Raw genomic sequence first — 25,660 nt, forward strand, 5'->3', positions numbered from 1 at the left:
ATGTTTATAGAGATTTTGCTAACCTGTACTCGCACTAATAAAGATAGTTGTGCATGTCATGTATGTTCGTGGAAGCCCAGATTTTGCTGCTTTTTGAGATCCTTTTTGTTTTTCTTATTTTTACACTCTAAATTTTAGGCTGTTTGAAAGCTGTGTCAGCAAATGGAAAGTCATAAACTGAATCATAAAATAATGATAGTTTATCCTCACTGTTTGTGGATTCAAATTTTGTAATATTTTGAATACTAAACTTTATTTGTAACCTCAGAATCAGTACTCCTGCTTTTGTGTCACCCTTAGACATGCTCAGAGTGGCAAAACATTTGAGTTGCCTGATGAGCCCACTTTCAGTTGAGGTGAAACAAGGCCATTTTCAGCTCTCGTGTTATCTTTTCAGGCTATTTTCTAATTTTTAAACTTTTGCTGTTTAAAAATCTCCCAAGTGTTTTGCTGTCTAGTGATCCTAAGCACAGGGAGGCTGAGCTGTGCCTTAGAGAGAAATACCCTTGTTAGATAAGTACAGTTCAATCACGAGTCATAGTGCTATTGGCTATGAGCTTAGTGTTAATGGATCCACAGTGTGTATTAGGTGTCTTTAAACAGTAACATAAAAAGGTTATGAATTGATTGGTTGATGAAAATATGGGTGCAGGAAACTAAGCCCATATTTCCTTTAGGAACCATGGTTCAGTATTTGCTAACTGGTTCAAGGTGACTTTATAGAATGTAAGTACTACAGATAGCAGGAATCAACTATAATTTAGTAAAATGTACTGTATGTTACTTGCATAGAGTTTTATAATTTTGAAATGTTTTATAATTTTAAAAACATGTTTTAAATTTGAAAATTTTGTACTTTTGAAATGTTTTTCATGTTTATTATCTTTGGTTTTCATGTTGGCCTGTGAGACAGACAGGTAGATATTATTATTCTTATTTTATACCTGGGAAATACCATGAACTAGTTATATATTTAGTTCCAAGTTGGTTTTATCTTAATGTTTCATTGAGTAATGATAAAATTCTCCTTTTCTGTTTTTTTTTTTTTTTTGGCAAATTTAATTCAGCCTGATGAAAACAAACATGACATGCATTATGATGCCGAGATTATCCTTAAAAGACAAACCTTGTTAGAAATACAAAAGTTTCTCAGTGGAGAGGATTGGAAGCCAGGTGCCTTGGATGATGCACTAAGTGATATTTTAATTAATTTTAAGTTTCATGATTTTGAAACATGGAAGTGGCGATTTGAAGAATTTTTTGGAGTGGATCCGTATAATGTGTTCATGGTAAGATGGGATGAGGGGCACCTGATTAACAGTTTACTTTTTAAAATACTTTAAAAACTTCACCGTAATTATATTGAGAACTCACGCTAAGTCACTGATACTGGCTTGATGAACATGCAGCACAGTGGTACAAATGATTTTATGTATTCAAGTCCGGTTCTTTTTCTTTGCTCTCAGTCAGCTCTTTTGATGGGGAGGATGGCTTGGCAGTGACTCTGTGTTTCTGTTTCCAGGTGCTTCTGTGTCTGCTCTGCATCGTGGCGTTAGTAGCTACTGAGCTCTGGACCTATGTTCGTTGGTACACCCAGTTGAAACGTGTTTTTTTCATCAGTTTTCTCATCAGTTTGGGATGGAATTGGATGTATTTATATAAGGTAATATATAAGTAGAAGTTTCTAAAACTCTAAAGTGTTATTTCATAATAGGAGACTAAGCTATTTAGAGCTAGTGTAACCTCGGGTGAGGGTGTGAGGCAGTGATTGGAGTGTTGGTGAGGAAATTGGCAGCTGCTCAGATGTCCCTGGTTTTTTGGGTCCTTGACCAAGTTAGTGTAGGGAAATGTGCAGTCCTGATTTTCATCCTGCTTATGTGTGGCATCTGGACAGCTAAATTAGAATAGAGTTATGTAGAGCAGTAAAAAATTCTCATGTTGGTAACTTGGGGTATGTCTTTTTTATTCTTTGCTAGAAATGATGCCAAAATACTATTTTCTAAAGTTAGATTATTTTATGACTATAAGAATGGTGTATTTATAGCAGAGAATATAGAAAGGATAGAAAAATACAGAGAAATTTAATTTTTTAAAAATTGTCTAGGGAATTTCCTGGTGGTCCAATGATTAGGAGTCGGTGTTCTCACTGCCAGGTATCCAGTTTGGGGAACTAAGAATCCTGCAAGTTGTATAGAGTGGCCCCCCCAAAAAAGTCTATAATTTTACCACCTAAAGATAACCACTGTTGATGTTGTGAGGTATTTATAAACTTTCCCAAATTTTTATTCTTTAAAAATCAGGACCACATTATATATTAACATTTGAACGAAGCATTATTTTTCGTGACAAATTGACATATTGTTCCTGTCAAACTAGCATAATCATTGAAGAAAAATTTTAGACCTTTTAATGAGTCAAGTGGCCAGCTATTTTCAGTGAATTCATCTGATTAAATCTTTGTGATATTTCTTTAACCTTTCTCTCTAAGTTCTGTAGCTTCTAGAACCAATTATTTACAAATTAGAGGAAGGAAGAAAGTTTGGTTGAAAATTATCTGTGATTTCCCCCAAGGCTTTGATTTATAAAAGACATTTTGGCCATTTGTGCTGAAAATCATTCAGAGCAAAACACCATTTTGTCATGAATTGTTTGGGAGAGTGAGTAGGCACTTAATATGTATAGTTATGTTTTGGGGCATGACGTGAGCTATATTTGAACTAATTTTTAAAACAATCTTCTCAGTAAAAAGGTTTTCTAGAATTCCTCCTCATAATTATTTTAAAAGAAGGCAATTGTAGTTAGTTCTTTACCAATTGAATGTGTTTTGCCGTGAGTTGAAAAGAGCCACTCTTTTAAAATAATATGTATTTTTTTCTGTGAAAAATTTTTAAATAATCTGGTTTGGATGAATGGTGAAGACACGCTTTGAAGTGTGGTTTTTAGGGTGAGTAGGCATAATCTTTATTGTTAGTAGCCTCTCATGGTTCCCTTTGGTGTTGGTCAGCTCGCTTTTGCCCAGCATCAGGCTGAAGTTGCCAAGATGGAGCCACTTAACAATGTATGTGCTGAGAAGATGAACTGGAGTGGAAGTCTCTGGGGTAAGATATTGGTTCTCTTGGCTTTATTTTGAGTAGAGTTTCTGAGAATGAGGAAACATTTTAATAATTACAAACAAATGATAAAATGCCAGAAGGAGGCTTTCCATGACTGAATCGTTAGTATCAGAACCGGCAGGAAGAGTTGTAGGCTTCAGTGACTTCTATGTTTATATGTCACAGGAAAGGGATAGAAAGTATGTATGTGTCAGCTCTGATATTATCTGTCTGCCTGAATTGGACTCACTTGTGTTTGTCTAGTTCTTAGCACAGTGTCTAGCACGTCCTGGGTCCTCAGCAGAAGTTTATTAGAGTATTTTCCATCTTTGATTTCATCTCTGTTTTGACTTGTGAAATCTTACGTTGTAGCTTCGCTGTATGTTTTTTTTTCATTAAAGGGGAAATTATTTTACTTTTCTTTTCCTTCAGATTTTATAAACATTCTCACTAATGTTGACTGCCTTTAGTTATATGTACCTAACAATGGGAGTGGTTTAATGATCAAATACTGTTTGTAAATAAAAGTCCAAACAATGACTGACTCAGAATAGAATTTCGGCAGCAAATCAAGGTGTCCAAAAAATTAAATTTCTTAAAAAGATATGGGAGCTAAACCAGCCCAGCCTTACTTCCCAGCCTCAGGGAATAACTGAATGCCTCCTGTAGCTCATACTAGTACATAAAATATTATTCAGTTCAGTTCAGTCACTCAGTCATGTCCGACTCTTTGCGACCCTATGGACTGCAGCATGCCAGACTTCTCTATCACCAGCTCCCAGAGTTTCCCCAAACTCATGTCCATCAACTCGGTGATGCCATCCAACCATCTCATCCTCTGTCATCCCCTTCTCCTCCTGCCCTCAATCTTTCCCACCATCAGGGTCTTTTCAAAAGAGTCAGCTCTTCGCATGAGGTGGCCAAAGTATTGGGAGTTTCAGCTTCAACATAGTCCTTCCAATGAACACCCAGGACTGATCTCCTTTAGGATGGACTGGTTGGATCTCCTTGCAGTCCAAGGGACTCTCAAGAGTCTTCTCCAACACCACAGTTCAAAAGCATCAGTTCTTCAGCGCTCAGCTTTCTTTATAGTCCGACTCTTACATCCATACACGACCACTGGAAAAACCATAGCCTTGACTAGACGGACCTTTGTTGGCAAAGTAATGTCTCTGCTTTTTAATATGCTGTCTAGATTGGTCGTAACTTTTCTTCCAAGGAGCAAGCGTCTTTCAATTTTATGGCTGCAGTCACCATCTGCAGTGATTTTGGAGCCCAGAAAAATAAAGTCAGCCAATGTTTCCACTGTTTCCCCATCTATTTCCCATGAAGTGATGGGACCGGATGCCATGATCTTAGTTTTCTGAATGTTGAGCTTTAAGCCAACTTTGTCACTCTCCTCTTTCACTTTCATCAAGAGGCTTTTTAGTTCCTCTTCACTTTCTGCCATAAGGGTGGTGTCATCTGCATATCTGAGGTTATTGATATTTCTCCCAGCAATCTCTTTCATAATTTTCCACAGTTAAAGTATTATACATGAGTCTGATTTAGAAGAAGAGAACTAATGTTCTACTTTGTTTTATAAGTAAAGAATTGACTTTTTAAATTTAATTTTATTGAGATAGTTGTAGATTCACAGGCAGTTGTAAGAATACAGAGAGATCCTACAGACTCTTTACCCATTTCCCCCACTGGTAACATCTTGCATGATTACACTAGTGCAGTATCACAGCCAGGATATCGACTTTGATACAAGCCACCTATCCTACTCAGATTTTTCCAGTTTTTTCTTGGATTCTTTGGTGTGTGTAAAGGACTGTTTTTAATTATTTACCATTTAGAAATCTTCATAAAATATTTTCTCTGTATAAGACTTGTATAATTTGAATGGATTTTTAAAATAAACATTTTGGACATGAGATGACATTTTAGAAAATCACTATTAGTAGGAGTCTATTTGTAAACATAGTTTAAAATTAATTGGGGGTTGTGGGGGGAAGGAGAGTTAAAACTAAAATATTATTTGGGAATGAAATGCAACTTAAAAAAAAAGACTGTTTTTTGTCTTCTAACAGAATGGCTTAGAAGTTCATGGACCTATAAGGATGACCCATGCCAGAAATACTACGAGCTCTTACTAGTCAACCCTATTTGGCTGGTCCCCCCAACAAAGGTTAGAATATATTTTGTGAAAATTACTTACACAAAGTGAGTAAAAAGTCTCTGTGTTTATTAAAAATTGTTTTTTTTAACTGTCACTTTGCTAATAATAAACCTTTGTTCTAGGAAAAATACTTCCATTACTGTCATTTCCACATTAAAAGTATATGATAACATTTGTGGAATTCCGTAATTTCAGCCTCAGCACAGTTGATTTTGACTTACTCTATGCACCTCGATCCTTTGAGGGAAAAAATTAAGTTGCTTTTACCTTTCATTGTAGGCACTGGCAGTTACATTCACCAACTTTGTCACGGAGCCATTGAAGCATGTTGGGAAAGGAGCTGGTGAATTTATTAAAGCACTCATGAAGGAGATCCCAGTGTTACTGCACATTCCAGTGCTGATAATTATGGCATTAGCTGTCCTGGTTAGTACATAGCACTGTTAACAATTAATAGGATTTATAGAAAAAGGCAATTCTAGGATTATTAGGGTTTTTTTTAGTGTTGTAAATTGGGCTAAATCATGCTTAATGGCATGGAAAGATGATTTTTAAGTGATAAACGTTTGTTTATATTTGTCCACTCCTCTTAGTAAGAAAATGGTTCTCAAGTTTAATTGTAGATGTCAAAGTGGTGATTTAGAATAATACCCTCTTTTAACATTTGTTTTTTAAACTTTGTGAATCAATACGCATGGTATCAGTTGCTTATGTCCTCGTTGAGAAAAGGGGCATTATTTCAGTGTGAGCTTTTTTGCCACACTGAGAACTGGAGAACATTGGTTTTAGCATAGAATCAGAGAGGGATGTAGAAAGAGGTGCATGTACTGAGAAATAATTTAGGGGATCCGGGAACAGAGATTTATTAAGGAATCTTACAGTGTTACTTGTCATTCATCCATGGTCTTTTCAGCTCTTTTTTGGGTTGATTTTCAGCCCTTACCCTAATAAAGTAGTTGTCCCATAAAACAAAATGTAAAGAACTCAGATGTGCCATGGGAAATTATTAAAGAGTTCTCTTCCCTTAAGGATGTAAAATTTACTATGTTCTGTTTACTTAAAATTGATACTCTTTTGGTATTGCTGTTTGGCTTGTGACTAGGATTCATTGGTTCAGGGATCTGTTTTTGTTAGGTGACATTCGTGCAGTAGTAATTTAGTCTCTGAGACTGAAGTTAATAGCAAAACCCTATTATTGCTTGTTGCTTCATCTGCTGCCTTTTGCTGCTCCATCTTTAAAGAGTCATGTCTCTACTACAGTGGTTTTCAAATTTTTCTTCTCAGGACCCTTCTGTAGTCTTAAAAACTGAACACCACAAAAGCACTTGTTTGTGGGAGGTTTATTTATTGATATTTATCAGAAATTTTAAAAATACAGGTATCCACAAGCCCACAGTGCATGGGCCATCAGAGCAAGGGGGTCATTCTAGCCCCGCAAGACTCCACTGTACGTTTCACAAGGGCAGAGTGAAGAAGACTTACGTCTTTGTATTATGAGAAGTTGAGACCTCACAGATTTGTGGAAGTCTCTGGGACCCCTAGTGGGTCCCTGGGCACACTTTGAGAACTACTGCCTAGTTTTTCCTTGGAGTGTGACTCAAAACTTTTTGAATTTTAGCTGTGGCTAAAGCAAGTTTATAAAATAAATAAACCTACTGGAGAATATTTGTATAATGGTATGCAACTTTAATTTTCAGCATCTACCTTATATGATGGATGTGAATATAGACAGCATATGAGCAATGATCAGACAATTAGTACCTTTTAAATTTCTAGGCTTTAGCCTAACTGCCATTATATAATTCAATAAAAATGTGTCCAGCTGATTGAAATGTCTACTTAATACTTAACGATTTCTCAAGTTTTGTTATGGGCTCTTCTGGTTCTATATTAATCTAGAGAAGCGATCTTTAATGAAAACCCTGTGAAACATGTTTATGTCTATAACACAAGTTAAATTACATACTTTTGTTGGCATCAAGGAAATCACCTCAAAATTTCATTGTCAGTCAGTCATTAAGTACTCAGGAATATGTATTTCTTTTCCTTCTAGAGTTTCTGCTATGGTGCTGGCAAATCAGTCAATATGCTGAGACATGTGGGTGGTCCTGAAAGAGAAGCACCCCAGGCGCTTCAGGCAGGTGAAAGAAGACGGCAGCAGAAAATCGATTATAGACCCCATGGTGGAGCAGGTGATGCAGATTTCTATTATAGGGGCCAAATTAGCCCCATTGAGCAAGGCCCTAATGACAACACATATGAGGGTAGAAGAGATGTTTTGAGAGAGAGAGATGTTGGCTTGAGATTTCAGACTGGCAACAAGAGCCCTGAAGTGCTTCGGCCATTTGATTTACAAGAAGCAGAGGCGAGAGAGCATCCCAAGGTCGTACCTGGTGTAAGTCAGCAACTTTTTATTTTGCTGTCTCTTATTAATAGGCTTAAGTGCTTCCTATTAAGCTTTCAGTTAAGTGTTCTACTCTTACCTTTCATGGTTAATTATATCACCAGTGATATAATTATTCACTCTGTTTCCCTCATTCTGGTCTAGTCCAGCCTCAGAAGAAGTGAGATTTAATTTTTATGTTAAATACTAGTTAGCAGTAATTTGTTAGAACAGATAGCAATTCGTTTTATAGGAAGCCAACAAGTGACCATGACTGAAGTTTCTACCTTTGAAGAGATCAGAGAGAACTACCCCCTGAGGCTGGAGCCTTAGGGAGCTGGCCCACAGGAGAGCCCTGAAACCTTAGCTAGATGGGAGAGTGAGCTGGGGAAGGATCAAAAACCTTGCTTTTCCAAATCTTTTGGCTGGCTAGACTAACTTTTTTTATCTGGGGAATGGTCAGGCCTCTTTTCCACCATTATTGGCCATTTAAATAAAGGGACATTTCCATTTCTGTTTGAAAGAAGAATTTGTATTGTCATTTGCAAGGTTTACGTTGCAGATGTAAACCTTTGGGAAACCGTGACGAACACAGTAGAATCTAGGAACTTGTAGAATCCTTCCCATGGAGTTCCTGAGAAGGATAAAACATCTGCGTCGGTCTAGAAAATTAAGATGTTCCTTTCACATGAAACCGTTAGTCACTCAGTCGTGTCCAACTCTTTGCGACTCCATGGGCTGTAGCCCACCAGGCTTCTCTGTCCATGGAATTCTCTAGGAAAGAATACTGGAGTGGATTGCCATTCCCTTCTTCAGGGTATCTTCCCAACCCAGAGAGACCCAGAGATCGAACCCAAGTCTCTTGCATTGCAGGCAAATTCTTTACCATCTGAGCCACTGGTTATCTGTTACTTAATCTCAGAAATACTCCAGTTCCCAGCTCACTTGAAGGGAAAGCCAAAGATACCAAAATGGCCTAGGGCCTCCCACTGCTCTCCCCTCCCATGCTCCCTCCAGGCTCATTCTGCTTCAGTCACAAGGGCCTCCTGTCTGCTCCTTGAGCTCAGCCTTTGTACTTGCTATTCATTGTCTAGAATGCTGTTCCCATATATTCATAAGGTTCATTTCCTCAAGCCTTTACTCATATCTTTTCAGACCACGCTAATTTAAACAGCAATTCAGCCTTCCCACCCCCAGCATGATACTTTATTGCCCAGTAGTGAAGAGGAACTAAAAAGCCTCTTGATGAAAGTGAAAGTGGAGAGTGAAAAAGTTGGCTTAAAGCTCAAATTCAGAAAACGAAGATCATGGCATCCGGTCCCATCACTTCATGCGAAATAGATGGGGAAACAGTGTCAGACTTCATTTTTCTGGGCTCCAAAATCACTACAGATGGTGACTGCAGCCATGAAATTAAAAGACACTTACTCCTCGGAAGGAAAGTTATGACCAACCTAGATAGCATATTCAAAAGCAGAGACATTACTTTGCCAACAAAGGTCCGTCTAGTCAAGGCTATGGTTTTTCCTGTGGTCATGTATGGATGTGAGAGTTGGACTGTGAAGAAGGCTGAGTGCTGAAGAATTGATGCTTTTGAACTGTGGTGTTGGAGAAGACTCTTGAGAGCCCCTTGGACTGCAAGGAGATCCAACGAGTCCATTCTGAAGGAAATCAGCCCTGGGATTTCTTTGGAAGGAATGATGCTAAAGCTGAAACTCCAGTACTTTGGCCACCTCATGCGAAGAGTTGACTCATTGGAAAAGACTCTGATGCTGGGAGGGATTGGGGGCAGGAGAAGGGGACGACAGAGGATGAGATGGCTGGATGGCATCACTGACTCTATGGACATTAGTCTGGGTGAACTCTGGGAGTTGGTGATGGACAGGGAGGCCTGGCGTGCTGCGATTCATGGGGTTGCAAAGAGTCGGACACGACTGAGCGACTGAACTGAACTGAAGTTCAGGGAAGGGGGCAGGAGTTTTCTTGCTGTCTTTTGTATCCCTAGGACCTATAACTTAAGGTATGCTCAGTGAACATTTGTCAAATGAATTATTCTCCCCAGGCAAGAGGAATTACAGTACTGGTCACCAGTCTTCCTGACCCTTCCTAAGCTGGGTCACTAGACCACCTAGCATATCCTGAGTGTCCCACTCTTCCATAGAGAGTTCTTTTTTTAATGTTTATTTTTAATTGGAGGATAATTACTTTACAAAGTTGTTGGTTTCTGCTGTAAAACAAGGTAAATCTCATAAGAATATATATATCCCCTCCCTCTTGAACCTCCCCACCATCCTATCCCTGTGGGTCATCACAGAGCACCAGGCTGAGCTCCCTGTGTGAGGCAGCAGCTTCCCACTGTGTTTTACATGTGGTAGTGTCTGTTTCCGGAGAAGGCAATGGCACCCCACTCCAGTACTCTTGCCTGGAAAATCCCATGGATGAAGGAGCCTGGAAGGCTGCAGTCCATGGGGTCGCTGAGAGTTGGACACGACTGAGCAACTTCACTTTCACTTTTCACTTTCATGCATTGGAGAAGGAAATGGCAACCCACTCCAGTGTTCTTGCCTGGAGAATCCCAGGGACGAGGCATCCCGGTGGGCTGGATGTCTATGGGGTCACACAGAGTCGGACATGACTGAAGTGACTCAGCAGTGTCTGTTTCAGTGCTACTCTCACAATTCGTCCCTCCTTCCCCCATTGTGTCCCCAAGTCTGTCTTCTATGTCCATAGACAGTCCTGTAAAGCTTAACATTTATCTAATTACAGTCCAGCACCGGGACAAGGACTTGAAAGAATTCAATGTTTGCTATAACAGATTTGTGGGAACTTGTTGAACATGTATATTACAAACCTTCATGTTATGTTAATTGAATAATTACAACACTGTAATTCTCTTCTTTGTAGCTTAAATCACCTAATTTGGAATCGAAGCCCAGAGAGATGGGTGAAATCCCAGGAGAAAGCACTCCGACAGAAAGCAGTACCGAAAGCAGCCAGCCAGCGAAGCCCGTCTCTGGCCAGAAGGTGTCAGAGGGTGTAGAAGGTTGCCCTGCAGTGGAGAAGGCCCAGCTTAGGACTGATGCCGCAGGTGGCCCAGAGGAAGGCAGCACGTGCAGCCCAGCAAGCACCGCAGTGGAAGTGTGCGGCTAGAGGAGCACAGACACGGGCCACGGTTCTGAGGTCGTCTTCAAGTTCTGTAAAGTAATCTCTTCACAGCTGTTTCTTCTGCACATATTCTGATATTTACTACATAGGTGCCAACTTTAAACATCAGTATTTTTACTGACAATCAGAATTAACAAGTGTGCATGTATCTCTGTCCAAATTCATTTCTTTGATATTAAGATGCATCCCATAAAGTTTTTGAAGTGTTAATTTTGGAACAGGATCTCATAGATGAACATATGGCAGGTATTAATGATTTTGAATCGTGAAAAAGACCGTGTGAGGTAGGGGACATTGAAAAAGAAGTTGTTTACAGGCATGTATAGGAACCAACTCACCAAAGTGTGCTTTGCCTTTTGGAAGTCCTGTGATACCTACTTTAGTTAATAGAATTATTTCTTAGTTGTGCATCAGACCCAGAATGTTTCTAAAAATGGTAGCTACTCAAAATCAACATTGAAGGAAAGTCACTGTAGTCAAGTTTACCCTTGAGGTTTGCCCCTGAAGCCATGCGCTGCAGCATTTTAGAGCAGCCATGGAGTCTGCATCACCAGTGTCAGTCTGACCCCCTGTAGGCGGCCCACCAACCAACCTCATTGCTCAGCTCTTACAGCTGTTACTGGGCCTGCTTCTTTATCACCCTTTTACTTTATCCTTAGCTAAGACAGAACTGAAGACTGTCAGGGGAATTTAGATTACATAGCTTGTTAAATTGATAATCTCAATTTTACATACTTTGAGAATGGCTTTATTTCCCCAGCAAATAAGTACACAGGCTTTATAAGGCCTGTGTTCCTTGCTACTTAGAATCCCAGATTTGAGGTTATTAGATATTATTGTATCTTACAGTATAGTAAACCATATTGTCCAAGCCATATGAAGATCTAAATTTTAGAGATCTATACAAAGAGAAGGATAAATACCATGATAAAAGACGAGTGGGTTTTTAACCCTAGACAGGTGATATAATCCACACTTTAGTTATTCTGATTTTCAAACTGTTCTTCATTTTAAACTTAAAAAAAAAAAGCAATTTATAAATTTTGCACGAAATCTAGCTAGGAAGCCACAATTATACGCATTTGGGTATTCTTTTAACCTTCACACTACAAGTTCCAGTCAGCTGCTTACTAAAAATGATACGAGTCGTTTTAAAATTTTCATGCAGGCATTTCTTTTAGAAAAGATTTAAAGCATTTGCTTTTCTATGTTTTTTTTACATGAAATGCAGAATACCCCTTCTTGGATCCCAGAAGCATCACTTAAGATGCCTATAACAAATTTAATTTTGTGTTAATATTATTTTCTAGCTTAATACTGCAAAACATCATTAGTATTTCATCAGAAAGGTAATTTTTTCCAATAAATGCAAAATGATTTATATAAAACTTTACAACACAGGCATGTAAGGATGTCTGCATTTTGGGATAGACTTGTGAACATCGATGCATATAAAGTAGTCCTCTGGGGGCCAGGTCTGTTTACTCTGCTGGTGAATGTGCTCCCAAGGTGCTATTTATCCTCTGAGCGGTGAAATGGATCCTCAGTTGATAGACTGTAACTGTGAGAGTAGAGTTAATGTTATTTTGCACTTCTGACTGCTGCTTATCAGTCCAAAAATGAATCTTTACAAGAAAATTTAAGTAAAAGTTCACCTTTGTATTCTTTCATTACAGACAACCATTTGGGGATGAACTCTACTTTGACAGCTAGCAAGGCAACAAGGTACTGCTGTTGGAAGATAACAGCAGAGTTCAGGGAAGACTTATTAAAGCAAATTGAATATTCAAGGTCAGTTTGTAACTAAAAGAAATAGGCTTGTTTATTGTTTAGCCAACATTTATCATTAAAGTCAAGGATTATAGTAACAAGCTTTTAGGAATAGCAGACTGAGGCAGACAGCTTTTTTAAAGCAATTTTTAAGTGGAATGGCTAACACTGAATGTTTATGGGGTCTAAGACCTACACAAAATAAACACTTATTTTTACATTATTGTGTTTTGGTATGCTGTCTTTGCTCAATAAATGTGCTTGTAAGAAAAAGCCCCACAAAATTTAAGTGCAGGTTTTAGTTTTAAACAGGTGCTAATCCAGGACATTATACCCTATATATAATAAATAAAACATAATATAATAAACCTTGGCCATTTGGAGAAGTGGTTCTCATTGCCTATCAGAATCACCTGAAAGAGTTTTAAAATGAACAGAGGCCTAGCTCCCATCGCAGCTGTGCAGAATCAGAAGCAACCAGAAGCGAAGGAGTTGCCAGCTTACTCCAGGTGTGGGCATCTGTATTCTGCAATTCAGTCTTAGTCCAGTCCCAGCTCAGTCCCATCCTGGTTGACTTGCTTTTGCTAAACTTACGTCACATTATGTCCCCTTGTAAAACACCTTCAGTTTCTGGAAGGAGGAGGAAGAGGCTTAATGACAACTGGGGGCTTAACCTACATCTTTCATACTTAATTTTTGTGGCCTAGGTTTTTGACATAGTCACATAAGGGTTTGGAGAAGGCAATGGCAAGCCAATCCAGTACTCTTCCCTGGAAAATCCCATGGATGGAGGAGCCTGGTAGGCTGCAGTCCATGGGGTTGCGAAGAGTTGGACACGACTGAGCGATTTCACTTTCACTTTTCACTTTCATGCATTGGAGAAGGAAATGGCAATCCACTCCAGTGTTCTTGCCTGGAGAATCCCAGGGACGGGGGAGCCTAGTGGGCTGCCGTCTCTGGGGTCGCACAGAGTCGGACACAACTGAAGCGACTTAGCAGCAGCAGCAGCATAAGGGTTTTGGGGTTTTTTTGGACATTGGGTCCTAAAAAACTTTACAATAGTATTGTGCAACAGAACATACAATTTTAAACCATTACACACACACAAACACCACCCCCACACACACAAATGTACATATATACATACCTGTACTTATATGTATATGTATGCACATAAATTATTTTTAAAATTACACAAAGAGGCCAAACCACACTAAAACAAGTTTATTCTTAAATTCTTTTATGATGGCTTTGGCCTAAAAATATATTGAAAATAGAGATTTTCTTAGTGGGAAAAAAAAATCTAGATTCTTTAACAGACTATATAATTTTTTACACATTGGTCAAGTATATTATTTTTATGAAACAGCGTAATTTCTCACTACATCCATGGTTAGGTATAAAAAATTGCCATTATCAATTAAGAGTAAAAAAATTACCCCAACAAGAGGATTAAATCCTACTCTAGATTCATTTTAACTTCCTGCTTTACAAATACTAGGTAAAGGAGTCTGACAAGTTGCCAAAGAACATAATCCCAAGCAGTAATCACAAAAGTTGATGAAGCACCTTTCAAGACACTTCCACTCAGAAACGAGTGAGTGTCCAGAGGAGTGTGAACACTATACTATTGAAGGTTAAATATTTACATCATGCTAAAAACATTTTAAGCTGTAGTTTAGTGCTATACTTTCTCCTTTTGGGGAAAAAAGTAGTAGATTGAATTTCCCTGCAGTGTTCTGAAAGGAAATAAGGTCATTAAAAAAAAAAAAAATTCAACAGTATACTAGTGGTTTGCTTATTTTTTCCCAGAATTTTCAAGTTCCAACAAAGCATTACTCTGCAAAAGGTCCTTGAGGCCAAATTCAGTGTCTCTGTTTTGATCTCTTTGTAAAAGAGCTCTCTGTTCATCCATTCTTTTTGCTTGAGACCGTAAAATGAGGCTAAGAAAGTCCTCATCTGGTACTGTTGGGCCCTTTGTGGCAGCAGGTGGTGGAGCGCATCTCTGATCATCTAATCTGGACCCCTAGAAATTCACAAGAGATTAAAAGACAAATAAGGTGAGCACCAAGGTATGTTGTGTCTACCATTCACAATAAGAAGTGTAGCTTTAAATGTTTACTGCCTTTTAGAACTGCTTAGAAATTTACTCAGTCTTTGGATCTGAAAACTAGTAAGATTGTTTCTTTGAAATGACTTATATAATCAGCATATGCCAGTTATGTTATAGTACACAGAAGTATAGCCATAGCTTCATGGCTTTGGTAAGAGTAGTTAAGACACAAGGTCACCTGTGTCCACAATGACAGCTCAAGATTATAATCTTACCATAATAGGCATCACCCAATAAAACTTACCAAATCTTTAGAAAGGTAATGTGAGGTACAGAAACTCTGCATCGCTTCCTTTTAACACTGTCTTTGGCCAAGGGTCAGCAAACCATAAGTCCACTGCCCATTGTTCTTGTAACAACAGTACTTTCATTTCAACACTGTGCTCATTTGTTTTGAACTGTGTATGGCTGTTTGCCTGCTACAATGGCAGAGTTGAGCAGTTGCAACAAAGGCCAAAGGGCTCAAAAAGCCTAAAATAGTTTCTCTATGGTGGCTCAGACAGTAAAGCGTCTGTCTACAACGTGGGAGACCTGGGTTTGATCCCTGGGTTGGGAAGATCCCCCGGAGAAGGAAATGGCAACCCACTCCAGGACTATTGCCTGGAAAATCCCATGGACAGAGGAGCCTGGTAGGCTACAGTCCATGGGGTCGCCAAGAATTGGACACGACTGAGCGACTTCACACTTCACTATATGGCCCTTTACAGAAAAAGTTTGCCTACCCTTGGTCTTAAGCATTTAAATCTTTAAGTTCTAGCTTATGGTTCTTAGAAGTATGTTAGAAATGTTTTTGATCAAATAAAAAATAAAAGCACTTTAAAAGTCTACAGGATGGTGTCTGGTATTGTAGCCTACGAGGAAGAGTAGGACTGTGACAGCTGACGTCTGAGTGCCCTCTGTGTTGCCAGGCGCTGTGCACCGATGTGCCTACACATTTAGCCGCGCGATCCCGTGCGGATGCAGTGGTGGACTGGCCACTCGTCAGCACCACGCTGGTGCCCACACACACCTGCTTCACTCTTCATCATCTCTCCTGTCCCAGTTCTTGGTCCTGTCATTGTCCTCTAATTCATCCAGCACTCAGGCACTTCAGTTCCTAGACCTCCTCTCCCCTGGTGTTCTCATCCTTACCCTCTGCCTTATCCATTAGCTCTCATGGTCAGAGGCCAGACAGTTATTCTCATAAACTGCACCATCTCTGAAATCACTTTAATATCCCATGTTGACCACTGATTCCTATTTTTCCAGATCAGGCTCTCCAGTACTCTTCCAGTAAATCATTTTTTTAAAAACTGAGATAAAATAAACATAACATAAATTTACCATTTTACCCATTTTTAAGTGTACAGTTCGGTATCAGGTACATTCATATTGTGTAATTATCACCACCATCCATCTCCAGAACTTTTTTAGCCTCGCAAGACTGACACTCTACACCTATTAACAACTCCTCAGCCTCCCCTCCCTCTAGCCTCTGCAACCCCCATTCTCCTTTGTCTCTCTTAACTGACCCATACAAGTGGGATCACACAGTGTGTCCTCTTGTGACTGTATTTCTCAGCATAATAGCTTCAAGGTTCATCCATGTTGTAGTGTGTTTTTAAGGCCGAAAATATTCCATTGTGTAAGTACATCACGTTTTGTTTATCCAGTCATCTGTTGGTAGACACTCGGGTTGCTTCAAGCTTTGGCTGTTGTGAATATGGGTGTATCATATTGTGAACAAGTATCTGTTCGTGTCCTCGTTTTCAGTCATACCCAGAAGTGGGATTGCTGGATCATATGATAATTGTTTTTAATTTTTTAAGGAACTGGCATCGAGTTTTCCATAGGAGCTTCACCATTTTATAATCCTACCTGCCATGCACAAGGGTGCCAATTTCTCCACATCCACAACAACATTTGCTATTTTCTGCATTTTTTGGTTTGTTTCGATAGCTGTCCTAATGGGTGTAAGGTGGTATGTCACTGTGGTTTGATCGTCCTTTCTCTAATGATTTATGATGTCAAGCATCTTTTCCTGTGCTTACTGGCCATTTGTATATCTTCTCTGGAGAAGGATCTATTTGTGTTCTTCTCCCATTTTGAATCAGGTTTTTTGTTGTCGTTGAGCTTTTGGAGTTCTCTATATTTTGGATTAATCTTTATCAGTTACATGATTTGCAAATATTTTCTGTGGGTTGCCTTTGTGCTTTGTTAATAGTGTCTCTGCATAGAAGTTTTAAACTTTCATGAAGTCCAATTTGTCTTTTTCTTTTTTATTCCCTATGCCTTTAGTGTTATAATCAAGAAACCATAGCCAAATCTCAAGTCATGAAGCTTTCCCCTTATGTTTTATTCTAAGAGTTTTATAGTTTTTAGCTCTTATATTTAGGTCACTGATCCACTTTGAGTTAATTTTTGTATATGGTTATTAGGTATGTATGTATGTAGATATCCAGTTTTCCTAGCATCAATTGTTAAGATTCCTTCCATACTGAATGGTCTTGGCAACCTTGCTGAAAATTGTTTCACCATATATATATGAGTGTTTGCTTCTGGGCTACTGTTTTAATTACTGTAGCTCTGTAGTAAATTCGGAAATCTGGAAGTGTGAGTCCTCCAATGTTGTTCTTCCTATTCAAGACAGTTTTGGTTATTTGGGTTTCCTTGAGATTCCATCTGCATTTTCGGATGGATTTTTTATTTATGTAAAAAGGCGTCACTGAAGGAAAAAGTCTTACAGTCCATGAACGTGAGACTTATGTCATCTTTAATTTCTATCAGAAATATTTTGTAGTTTTCACTGTATGAGTCTTTCACCTTCTTGGTTAATTCCTAACTATTCTCTTTGATACTACTTACAGCCTACTGTAATTGAAACGGTTTTTTTAAATTTCCCTTGGACTATTCATTATTAGCCTATAGAAACACAACTGATTGTGGATGTTGATATTATATCTTTTAACTTTGTGACTTTCTAACTTTTTTTTTCTTGGTGAAATCTTTGATTTTCTACACATAAGATTCTGTCATTTCCAGGGAATTTCCTGGTGGTCCCATGGTTAGGGCTCCATGCTTGTACTGCAGGATCATGGCTTTAATCCCTAGTTGGGGGAACTAAAATCCCTCATGCCATGTGGTGCAGCCAAAGGAAAAGACAAAGACCCTGTTATCTCTAAAACAGAGACAATTTTACTTCTTTACCAGTTTGGATGCCTTCTGTTTCTTTTCCTTACCTAACTGGCTAAAATTTCTGGTACTGTGTTGAATATAAGTGGCAAAGTGGGCATCCATGTCTTGTTCCTGATCTGAAGCTGTCGGTCTTTTTTCACTGAGTATGATGATCACACATACTGAGCACTGATATGATGATAGCTGGGGTAAATGATTTTTATTATGTCATGGTAGTTTCCTGCTATTCCTAGTTTGTTTATCATGAAAATGTGTTGAATTTCATCAAATAATTTTTCTGCATCAATTGAGATGATTGTTTTTTCCTTCATTTCATTATTGTGGTATATTACATTGGTTGATTTCCATATGTTGAACAATCTTTGGATTCTAGAAATAAACCACATCAAGTTTTATGGCATATAATCCTTTTAACATGGTGCTGGATTTTGTTTGCTAGTATTTTGTTAATTTTTGCATCTATATTCAAAAAGGATATTGGTCTGTAGTTTTCTTATAGAGTCTTAACTGGCTTTGGTATCAGGGCAGTATTTGCCTCATAGAATGACATAGGAAGTGTTCCCTTTCTTCAATTTTTGGAATTGGTGTTGTTTAAACATTTGGTAGCATTTACCCATGAAGCCATAGTCCAGGGCTTTTCTTCTGTCAGGATTTTTTTTCTTCTTCTTCTTCTCTGTTTCAGTACATGGCACTGAATTTACTAAAATTTACTGAATTTATTGAAATTTACTCAGTTATTCAAGCCGAAAAGGTAGGAATCATCCTGAAGTCTCTTTCTCATGCCCTCCATCTAGTTTATTAACAGATCTTGCCAACCAACCCTAATTTCAAAAATATGTCCCTATTCTGACCACTTACCACTATGCTACCACACTAGTCCAAGTCACCAATATTTTTTGCTTTATTAGCACATTAGTTTCCTTCTGACACCCTTGCCATCACATTCTTTCAGCAGTTGTTAGGATGATCCCCCAGAACCCTCTAATGTCTTTCTGTCACATCTGGAATACAAGACCTCATCATGGCCTATAAGAGTCTATGATCTAGGCTCTGACTACTTCATCCTCATCCTATAAGCTCTCCTCTACCTTTTACCCTATACCAGTCACACTAGCCACCTTGCCATTCCTTGAACATGCTGTCTCTGCACGGAATGCTCTTTCAGTAAATATTCACTGCTTTACCTTATTCAGGTCTCTGTTGCGGTGTCTACCACAGCTCAGAGGGAGTCATCAGCAACACCTCACCTCACAGCCAAAAGGAACACAAAAGAAGAAGCTATCACAAGGGAATGTTTCCCCGAATAATCAACTGATTGCCTCACTAATATACAATGAGCTTTTCCCAAGTTAGAATCATAATACTGCAAAAGTTCTCAACAACATCTGAGCTATATACAGAATGACAAAACTATGCAGACATGCCTGACATTTGACGAGGATGTCAAAGAAGTCTTCCTCAGGCTCTTTGTTGTCATTAGTCATCAGATGGCCAAGTACTGACTGACTGTTGTTTTGTGTCAGACGAAGCCCGGGCAGATTACTGAAACTGGCCCTCTGGTCATCTAGACGGCGGCTCTGTGAGCTGGCAAGAAGGTCTAAAAATTCATCTGTGTTGGGGGACAGCACAGAAACTGGTGGTGCTATGGATAGAGGGGGAAAAAAATCCCAAAATAACAGTCATTTAAGCATATTATACACATATAATTTATTTCTGCCTTATTCAGTCCCAGTGCCCTCCCTGCCCTCTAGTTTAGCTCTGTTGCTGAGCGTCACTGATAGGCTAGGGCCAGACTAGATGGGTGGTGAAGGGAGAATCAATTTCAGAGTACTGCATATGGTTATTCGGATTTGACTGTATTTCCCTTTATCTAATAGCACCTAATATGCAACTTTATAAGATATGGGGCTAGATTTTGGAGGTAAATAGCTTTTCTTACATAATTTCTCAGCCCAGGATGAATGGGACAGTATTTTTATTTCATGCTCTGGTCAGGACATTGAGCTAACTATAAGTGCTGCTGGCAAGTCTTGATCTTCAGAAGTCTTTTGATAGCTGAAATAGAAAATTTTAAGTAGCCAACCTATTTTAATCTTTCTAAGGCTCAGGCAAGCCTTAGCTTCAGGTTCAGCCATAGCCACAGATTCCACTTCAGTCTGTCTAAGCTTTTCTTTTTTAAACCACGCATGAAACATTCGTATTTTACATGTAATCATAAGGTATGTATAACTAAAATTTTTTCCTTATTATTGTTAAGTTAGATTTTCTTTTCCCCAACCCCTAGGAAGCTCAGGAGGCAGTATGATATAGTTATTAGAAAGTACACAGCACTAGATAGAAATACAGATAAACTCAGGGGAACTAAAACAAAACCTTGTTTAAAGCTGTACAAATTCCAGCATTTCAAATATACTTCGATTCAGGCTCCTTGATTGTACCTCCTATGATAAGAATTAAATTCTCAGAAATAACTATAAGAATATCAAAGAGAATACTCAAACTGCAGGAGAGGCACAGATAACTTACTTTTTAGCATCCTTTTGAGGGGAGTGGAAGAAGCTGCCGCTGCAGCTGATGTAGAGTTCTTCTCTTGTAAGCAGCACCTCTGATCATCCATCCGATTGCTTTGAAATCGGCTTAATAGGTCAAAGAACCCTTCATCGCCGATAGAATCTGCACTGATTTTCTAAAATATTGAGAGAGAAAAATCTCAACATTCCAGTGTTATCCTTAGATCATCAGTGAAACAATATCATCTACCTCAAATGCAAAGGATGAAGATTTAGACTAAAAAGTTGACATTTTCTTTGTGTAAGATGGCACCACTTGGTAATAGTTATTTCAGTTCAACTAACAAAAAGCATTTCTAGTTATTTTACTTTTTGATCCTTGTATTTCTAAAGCTAAATAAGTGTACCTCAGACTTAGGGGAACTGTTACAGATACTGAATGAATTACCCAAATATCAGTGATAGGAACATGTGCCCCAGGTTCAAGTTCAGCTCTTAGATTCTACAACAGAATTTAAGTAAACAGAACTGATAAACTAAGAAAGCGTGTATATTTTCTTGATATAGTGACTTCTAAGGTCTTTTACTGTAAAGATTTGAAGATCCTGAAAAAAAATATAAACTTCAAATGAATACTTGAGAAAGAGGGATACCTGTTATACTATATTTGGAAAGATTCAAAACTAAAATGACTAATGTTTAACAAAGGTAATTTTTTCACAATGATAGTCTTTATTGAAGTACATATACACAAAATGTTATGAGCCCTAGGAGAAGGGTGCAATTAATTCTTAGGTGAAATAGAAGCTTACGTGATATTTGAGTTCCTGAGCATAAGCATTTGCAGGGTAAAGATGTTTCATACTGATTAATATGCAATTCCAAAGATTTGTAGTGTTCAGGGGATAATGAACTGAAGGGCAGGCACAGGTAGTGAAGAAAGGGAGAAGAGGAGGCCAAGACAAAGGCTTCTGTATGACAGACTAACAAGCTAATTAAGGCTTATCCTATGTAAAATGAGAGGAGCATGGAATAGTCAACTTTAAGCAGTTTTGTACAGAAATAAAGCTGGCCCTTCCTGGTTTGAAGAGGTTAATAATGCAGGGAGAGGGATTAGTGCAGGTACCTCTTCCAGAAATTTGGGTAAGATAAAGTAGTACATTAAGAATTAATACACAGTAGCAGAGATTTCTTAGGGATTAACTGGAAGGGAAGGAGGAGGAGTCTAGAATGACGCCTGCGTTCCCAGCCTGGGAGACAGTGTACAAACAGCATCCCTTTTACTGAAGTAAGGAAAACAAGAGGGCTTGAGGTTTGGGAATGGTAAGTATGTGTATAAGCTACAGTCAAATGCATTAATCACTAACAAGACTTTCTCTAGAAGCATGAAGCCTCTTAATTCATAATTCTGCACACTGAAAGACAACAAGTCTCCAAAAATACAGACATCTTCAGTTAGGCTAATTGTGCTTGGTTAAGACCTCAAACCTTGAACAAAGATATTGCCTTCCAGTTCTGCTGTGGATCTACAAAAATATTCCTGGACCATTTTTATATACCTCATAATGTTTCCTTTTGTTAGTCATACATGTGTAAGAAACATGTAAAAAACTGATAGAATCAAGGCAAACAACACTGCAGGGTGCAGATATAAATAAAATGCTGACAACAAGATCAATAGAAATCTGTTAAATAAAAGACTACCACAGTTTTTTCAAAGGTTCTCACTGCTTGAAAAATGGACTTGGTAATTTGAAGTAGCTTCTTTGTAATTTATCTGATCTTTTTTTATCAGTGTAGGGTAGCTTCAGAGAAGGCAATAGCACCCCACTCCAGTACTCTTGCCTGGAAAATCCCATGGATGGAGGAGCCTGGAAGGCTGCAGTCTATGGGGTCACTGAGGGTCGGATACGACTGAGTGTCTTCACTTTCGCTTTTCACCTTCATGCATTGGAGAAGGAAATGGCAACCCACTCCAGTGTTCTCGAGCCTGGAGAATCCCAGGGACAGGGGAGCCTGGTGGGCTGCCATCTGTGGGGTCGCACAGAGTCGGACACAACTGAAGTGACTTAGCAGCAGCAGCAGGGTAGCTTAGAGATACCCCTGATACTTACCAGTAATCCCATGGTATTTTTCAATTTCTAAATATTTTGTTATATTTAATAATATGAGTCCTACGCTCACTTTTAAGCAAAATTGTTTTTAACTCTTAGAATTTTAGTAACAGAAATAAAGTTGATGCATGCAGACAGTTCTCACTTTAAATTAGTATTTAAAAATCCTTGAACATCTGAATTTAATTTGTTCTGACTTCTAAACTGAATGGAGGACATTTTAGTTTCTAGCTTTGAAAAATACAGAAAAAATAGGAAAATACAGAAGACTACTTTGAATAAGAAAGACATTTATATTGACTAATAATAAATTATAAAAATCCAGTATGAATATAAAAAACTCAAAACACAATATTCTAAAACTTATTTTAAACATACCCTTTGAGAATTTGGAATTCGGTGATCAATGGAATTACTAGTGTCTTGGAGAACTTTAGTGGAGGAATTAGTTTTGTATTTTTTCCCCTTCAGTCTGTTGACAAAGAGGAGCTTTGCAGAAGGTTTGGCAATAAGAGGCTTTTGTTTAGCAAGAATTTCACTGTTCCAGTTTTGTACCTACAGAATTATAAATGGAAAACAGGACATTAAAAAAAACAGTAACTGGGAGCAGGGTGAGTTAATACATTTCTTTTTGACAATATATCTCACTGTTTTCAAAAGCTTGGACCAAATGTATGCTATGAATTTCTTATTATCAAAATATTAAAGTGGAGGTTTTTAGAAATCTTAATAAGTTTGCCAAAAGTCATAAAAATAAAATTTGGATGGTCAGAGAAGCTGAAGTTTTATTCTCAATGTGAGTTACCTGAAAATCAATTACAATTGGAAAGTTTGAATATCTAGAATTTTTAACCTTAAAAATTGACATCTAAAACTTACAAAGCAGTAGTAATTTTTTGTTGATAAAACTACTGAACTCTTTGACTTTATTATGAGGTAAAAAAAAAAATCACAACTTAGAGATAAAGCCTTATCATCATTTGTCTATTGGAAAATTACAGGGTTGAATGTGATCAGCTTCTCATGGAATTACTGTTAGTACCACTTACAGATGCACCAAATTAATTTTGCTGCTTATTACTAGGTTCCTACCTACTAGAAGAAGGAAGATCTAAACTGACTTAAAAGTTTTTCTATTTTTTTTTAAATACTCTATAGATTTAAAGATTTGCAAACCACACTCACAATATAAGAGGTAAATATTTGGAGAAAATCACAAAGCCCTTCAGAAGTTAACCAGAAGTTAAAAAAAAAAAAAAGTTTGTAATTAAAAATATATATTGGAAATTAGTTCAAATCAGATGTTGGTCTCATGATGACTACTTACACAAAACATGTCAATATTCAAAAATCATATGCCTATTATAAAAATAGAGCAGAAGAATATTTAATGACACTAAGATGTTGATATAGTACTGTATTATAAAATAGTATCTTAATATTCATATAAAATGCAAGAAGAACAAATACAAAAATATTAATTTTCCTTTTGGAAGGTGTGATTATTGATAATTTTAATTTGCACATTGGAAGTTTCCCAAGTTATTATAATATATCTTATAAAAAGTGTTTTAAGAAATATCAATACAGCATAAACAAATAAGAGCAAACCATAGCAGTGTATTTAAGATAAATGGAGGTGGAAGAAAGCAGCCTAGATTTATTCTTCAGTAACCTTTTTCCCAATTAAGTCCCTTCTCTGTTACTTAAAAAACCAACAAAATCCTAGAGAAGATGCATCTTGAATAAAGAGTTATTGCTTTGTTTAAAAAAGCTTTTCAAAAGTGCAGCCAGAAAAACTAGCTTGATCATAAGTATCATTAATCTTGCCAATAATGTTGCTGATATTTAGTTGAAAAAGTTTCTCAATCCTTTTTTTAATTTCCCTGATCTTCTTTTAATTAAAGAAAAACAAAGTAGTGCATGTACATGGTAAAATATTCAAACACTTCAAAACAGTATATTAAGTAAGCATTTCTTATAACCCAGACAGCAGTTTTCCCAGAGGTAATCAAGTTGTCAAGTATCTTACATACCCTTCTGCTGCCATGCAATTACAAAGGATATATATGCATAAAAGTTCTCTTGAACAGATGGCACCATACTGTACACATTGTTTTTGCACTGTACTTGATTCTTTTCAAAGGAAAATGTTCAAGTGTTATCCATATGACAGGACTTAAATTATTTCATTTAAATTAAAAGTTGCTGAAATATTTTAACAGTTCAAGAAATTTAAAAGAGAAAAACTGTCAACCTTTTCTGGTGTTAACTTCATAAGCTCCATGTTTTCCATACTGTGTCGGCGTCCAAACTTGGGGCGTGCACCTTTGAGAAAAAAATGTTAATTCAAATAAACTAGGGAGCCCTTAAGACTGCAAATTCAGCATCACTATGTTATTTAAAGTCTGCTCCACAAACCCATATGGAAGGAGGAAACATGTATAAACATATATTCTTTCAAGAATAATAATTTTCCACACCAACTAAATGAATAAAACATTTTGATGTAAGGAAGTTAAGATTTTGGTTGGAAACTAACTTTGGTTACTAACATTACCCCTTAATTTAGAAAAGGCATTTCATAATAACTGGTTTTATATGATACACACAGTCTCCTAAAACCTACCCAAACGGTAGAGCAGTTTAAAAGTAAAAACATAAGGAAAGCATAAGGCCTTCAATTTTGAGGTAAGAATCAAAATAACATCCCCAAAACACTTCTCAGTTATCTGTTTCCATTTTAAGATCTCCACTGACAATAGATTTACTGCCAGTCAGGAAAAAAGTTTAATAAAAAGATCTTCAAATATCCTTTTCAAAAGGTATCATTAAATATGAAAAGTTTTTATAGCCAAGAAATACATAATACCCAGTTTAAGAAAAAAACCATGGCCAACACATTAACTCCCCCTTTTGTAACTCACCCTATAAAATCCCTCTTCCTCCATAATTCATGTTTTTATTACACATGATACACCTCTAAGCAATGGAACTTGTTATATAGCGCTATAGAAATGGTCTCATACTGTGTGTTCTCTAACTTGGCTTCCTTTGAGCAATCTCATGTTTGTGAGACTCATCCAAGTTGCTACGAGGAGTTCAGTTTTCATGCGATTTATAGGACTAAGAAAGCATATACCGTTTCTGTTGGTGACAGATATTTAGGTTGCTT

General features: G+C 37.6%; 2 protein-coding genes across 10 annotated transcripts in view; one reads left to right on the forward strand and one right to left on the reverse strand.

Moving 5' to 3' along the window:
- CLCC1 (chloride channel CLIC like 1) overlaps positions 1-12,797 on the forward strand; it is a 33,150-nt gene extending 20,353 nt beyond the window's left edge. For 3 of the 4 annotated variants that reach the window (XM_010803167.4, XM_015463736.3, XM_005204116.5), the window contains exons 5-11: positions 1,068-1,289; positions 1,523-1,663; positions 3,005-3,098; positions 5,168-5,265; positions 5,536-5,682; positions 7,310-7,651; positions 10,544-12,797. In XM_010803167.4, coding sequence (XP_010801469.1) covers positions 1,068-1,289; positions 1,523-1,663; positions 3,005-3,098; positions 5,168-5,265; positions 5,536-5,682; positions 7,310-7,651; positions 10,544-10,789 — 1,290 coding nt within the window. In that variant the 3' untranslated portion in view covers positions 10,790-12,797. The remainder of the gene's footprint in view (positions 1-1,067; positions 1,290-1,522; positions 1,664-3,004; positions 3,099-5,167; positions 5,266-5,535; positions 5,683-7,309; positions 7,652-10,543) is intronic. The other variant, NM_001075784.1, reaches the window with a different exon arrangement.
- A 986-nt stretch (positions 12,798-13,783) lies between these two features.
- GPSM2 (G protein signaling modulator 2) overlaps positions 13,784-25,660 on the reverse strand; it is an 86,814-nt gene continuing 74,937 nt past the window's right edge. For all 6 annotated transcript variants that reach the window (XM_059883900.1, XM_010803163.4, XM_024988365.2 and 3 more), the window contains 5 exon segments: positions 24,743-24,813; positions 22,864-23,040; positions 20,388-20,547; positions 19,286-19,503; positions 13,784-14,600 (listed from right to left, as the gene is read on the reverse strand). In XM_059883900.1, the coding sequence (XP_059739883.1) occupies positions 14,373-14,600; positions 19,286-19,503; positions 20,388-20,547; positions 22,864-23,040; positions 24,743-24,813 (854 nt within the window). In that variant the 3' untranslated portion in view covers positions 13,784-14,372.

This window comes from Bos taurus, chromosome 3 (assembly GCF_002263795.3).
Source record: "Bos taurus isolate L1 Dominette 01449 registration number 42190680 breed Hereford chromosome 3, ARS-UCD2.0, whole genome shotgun sequence".
NCBI classification, from domain to species: domain Eukaryota; kingdom Metazoa; phylum Chordata; class Mammalia; order Artiodactyla; family Bovidae; genus Bos; species Bos taurus.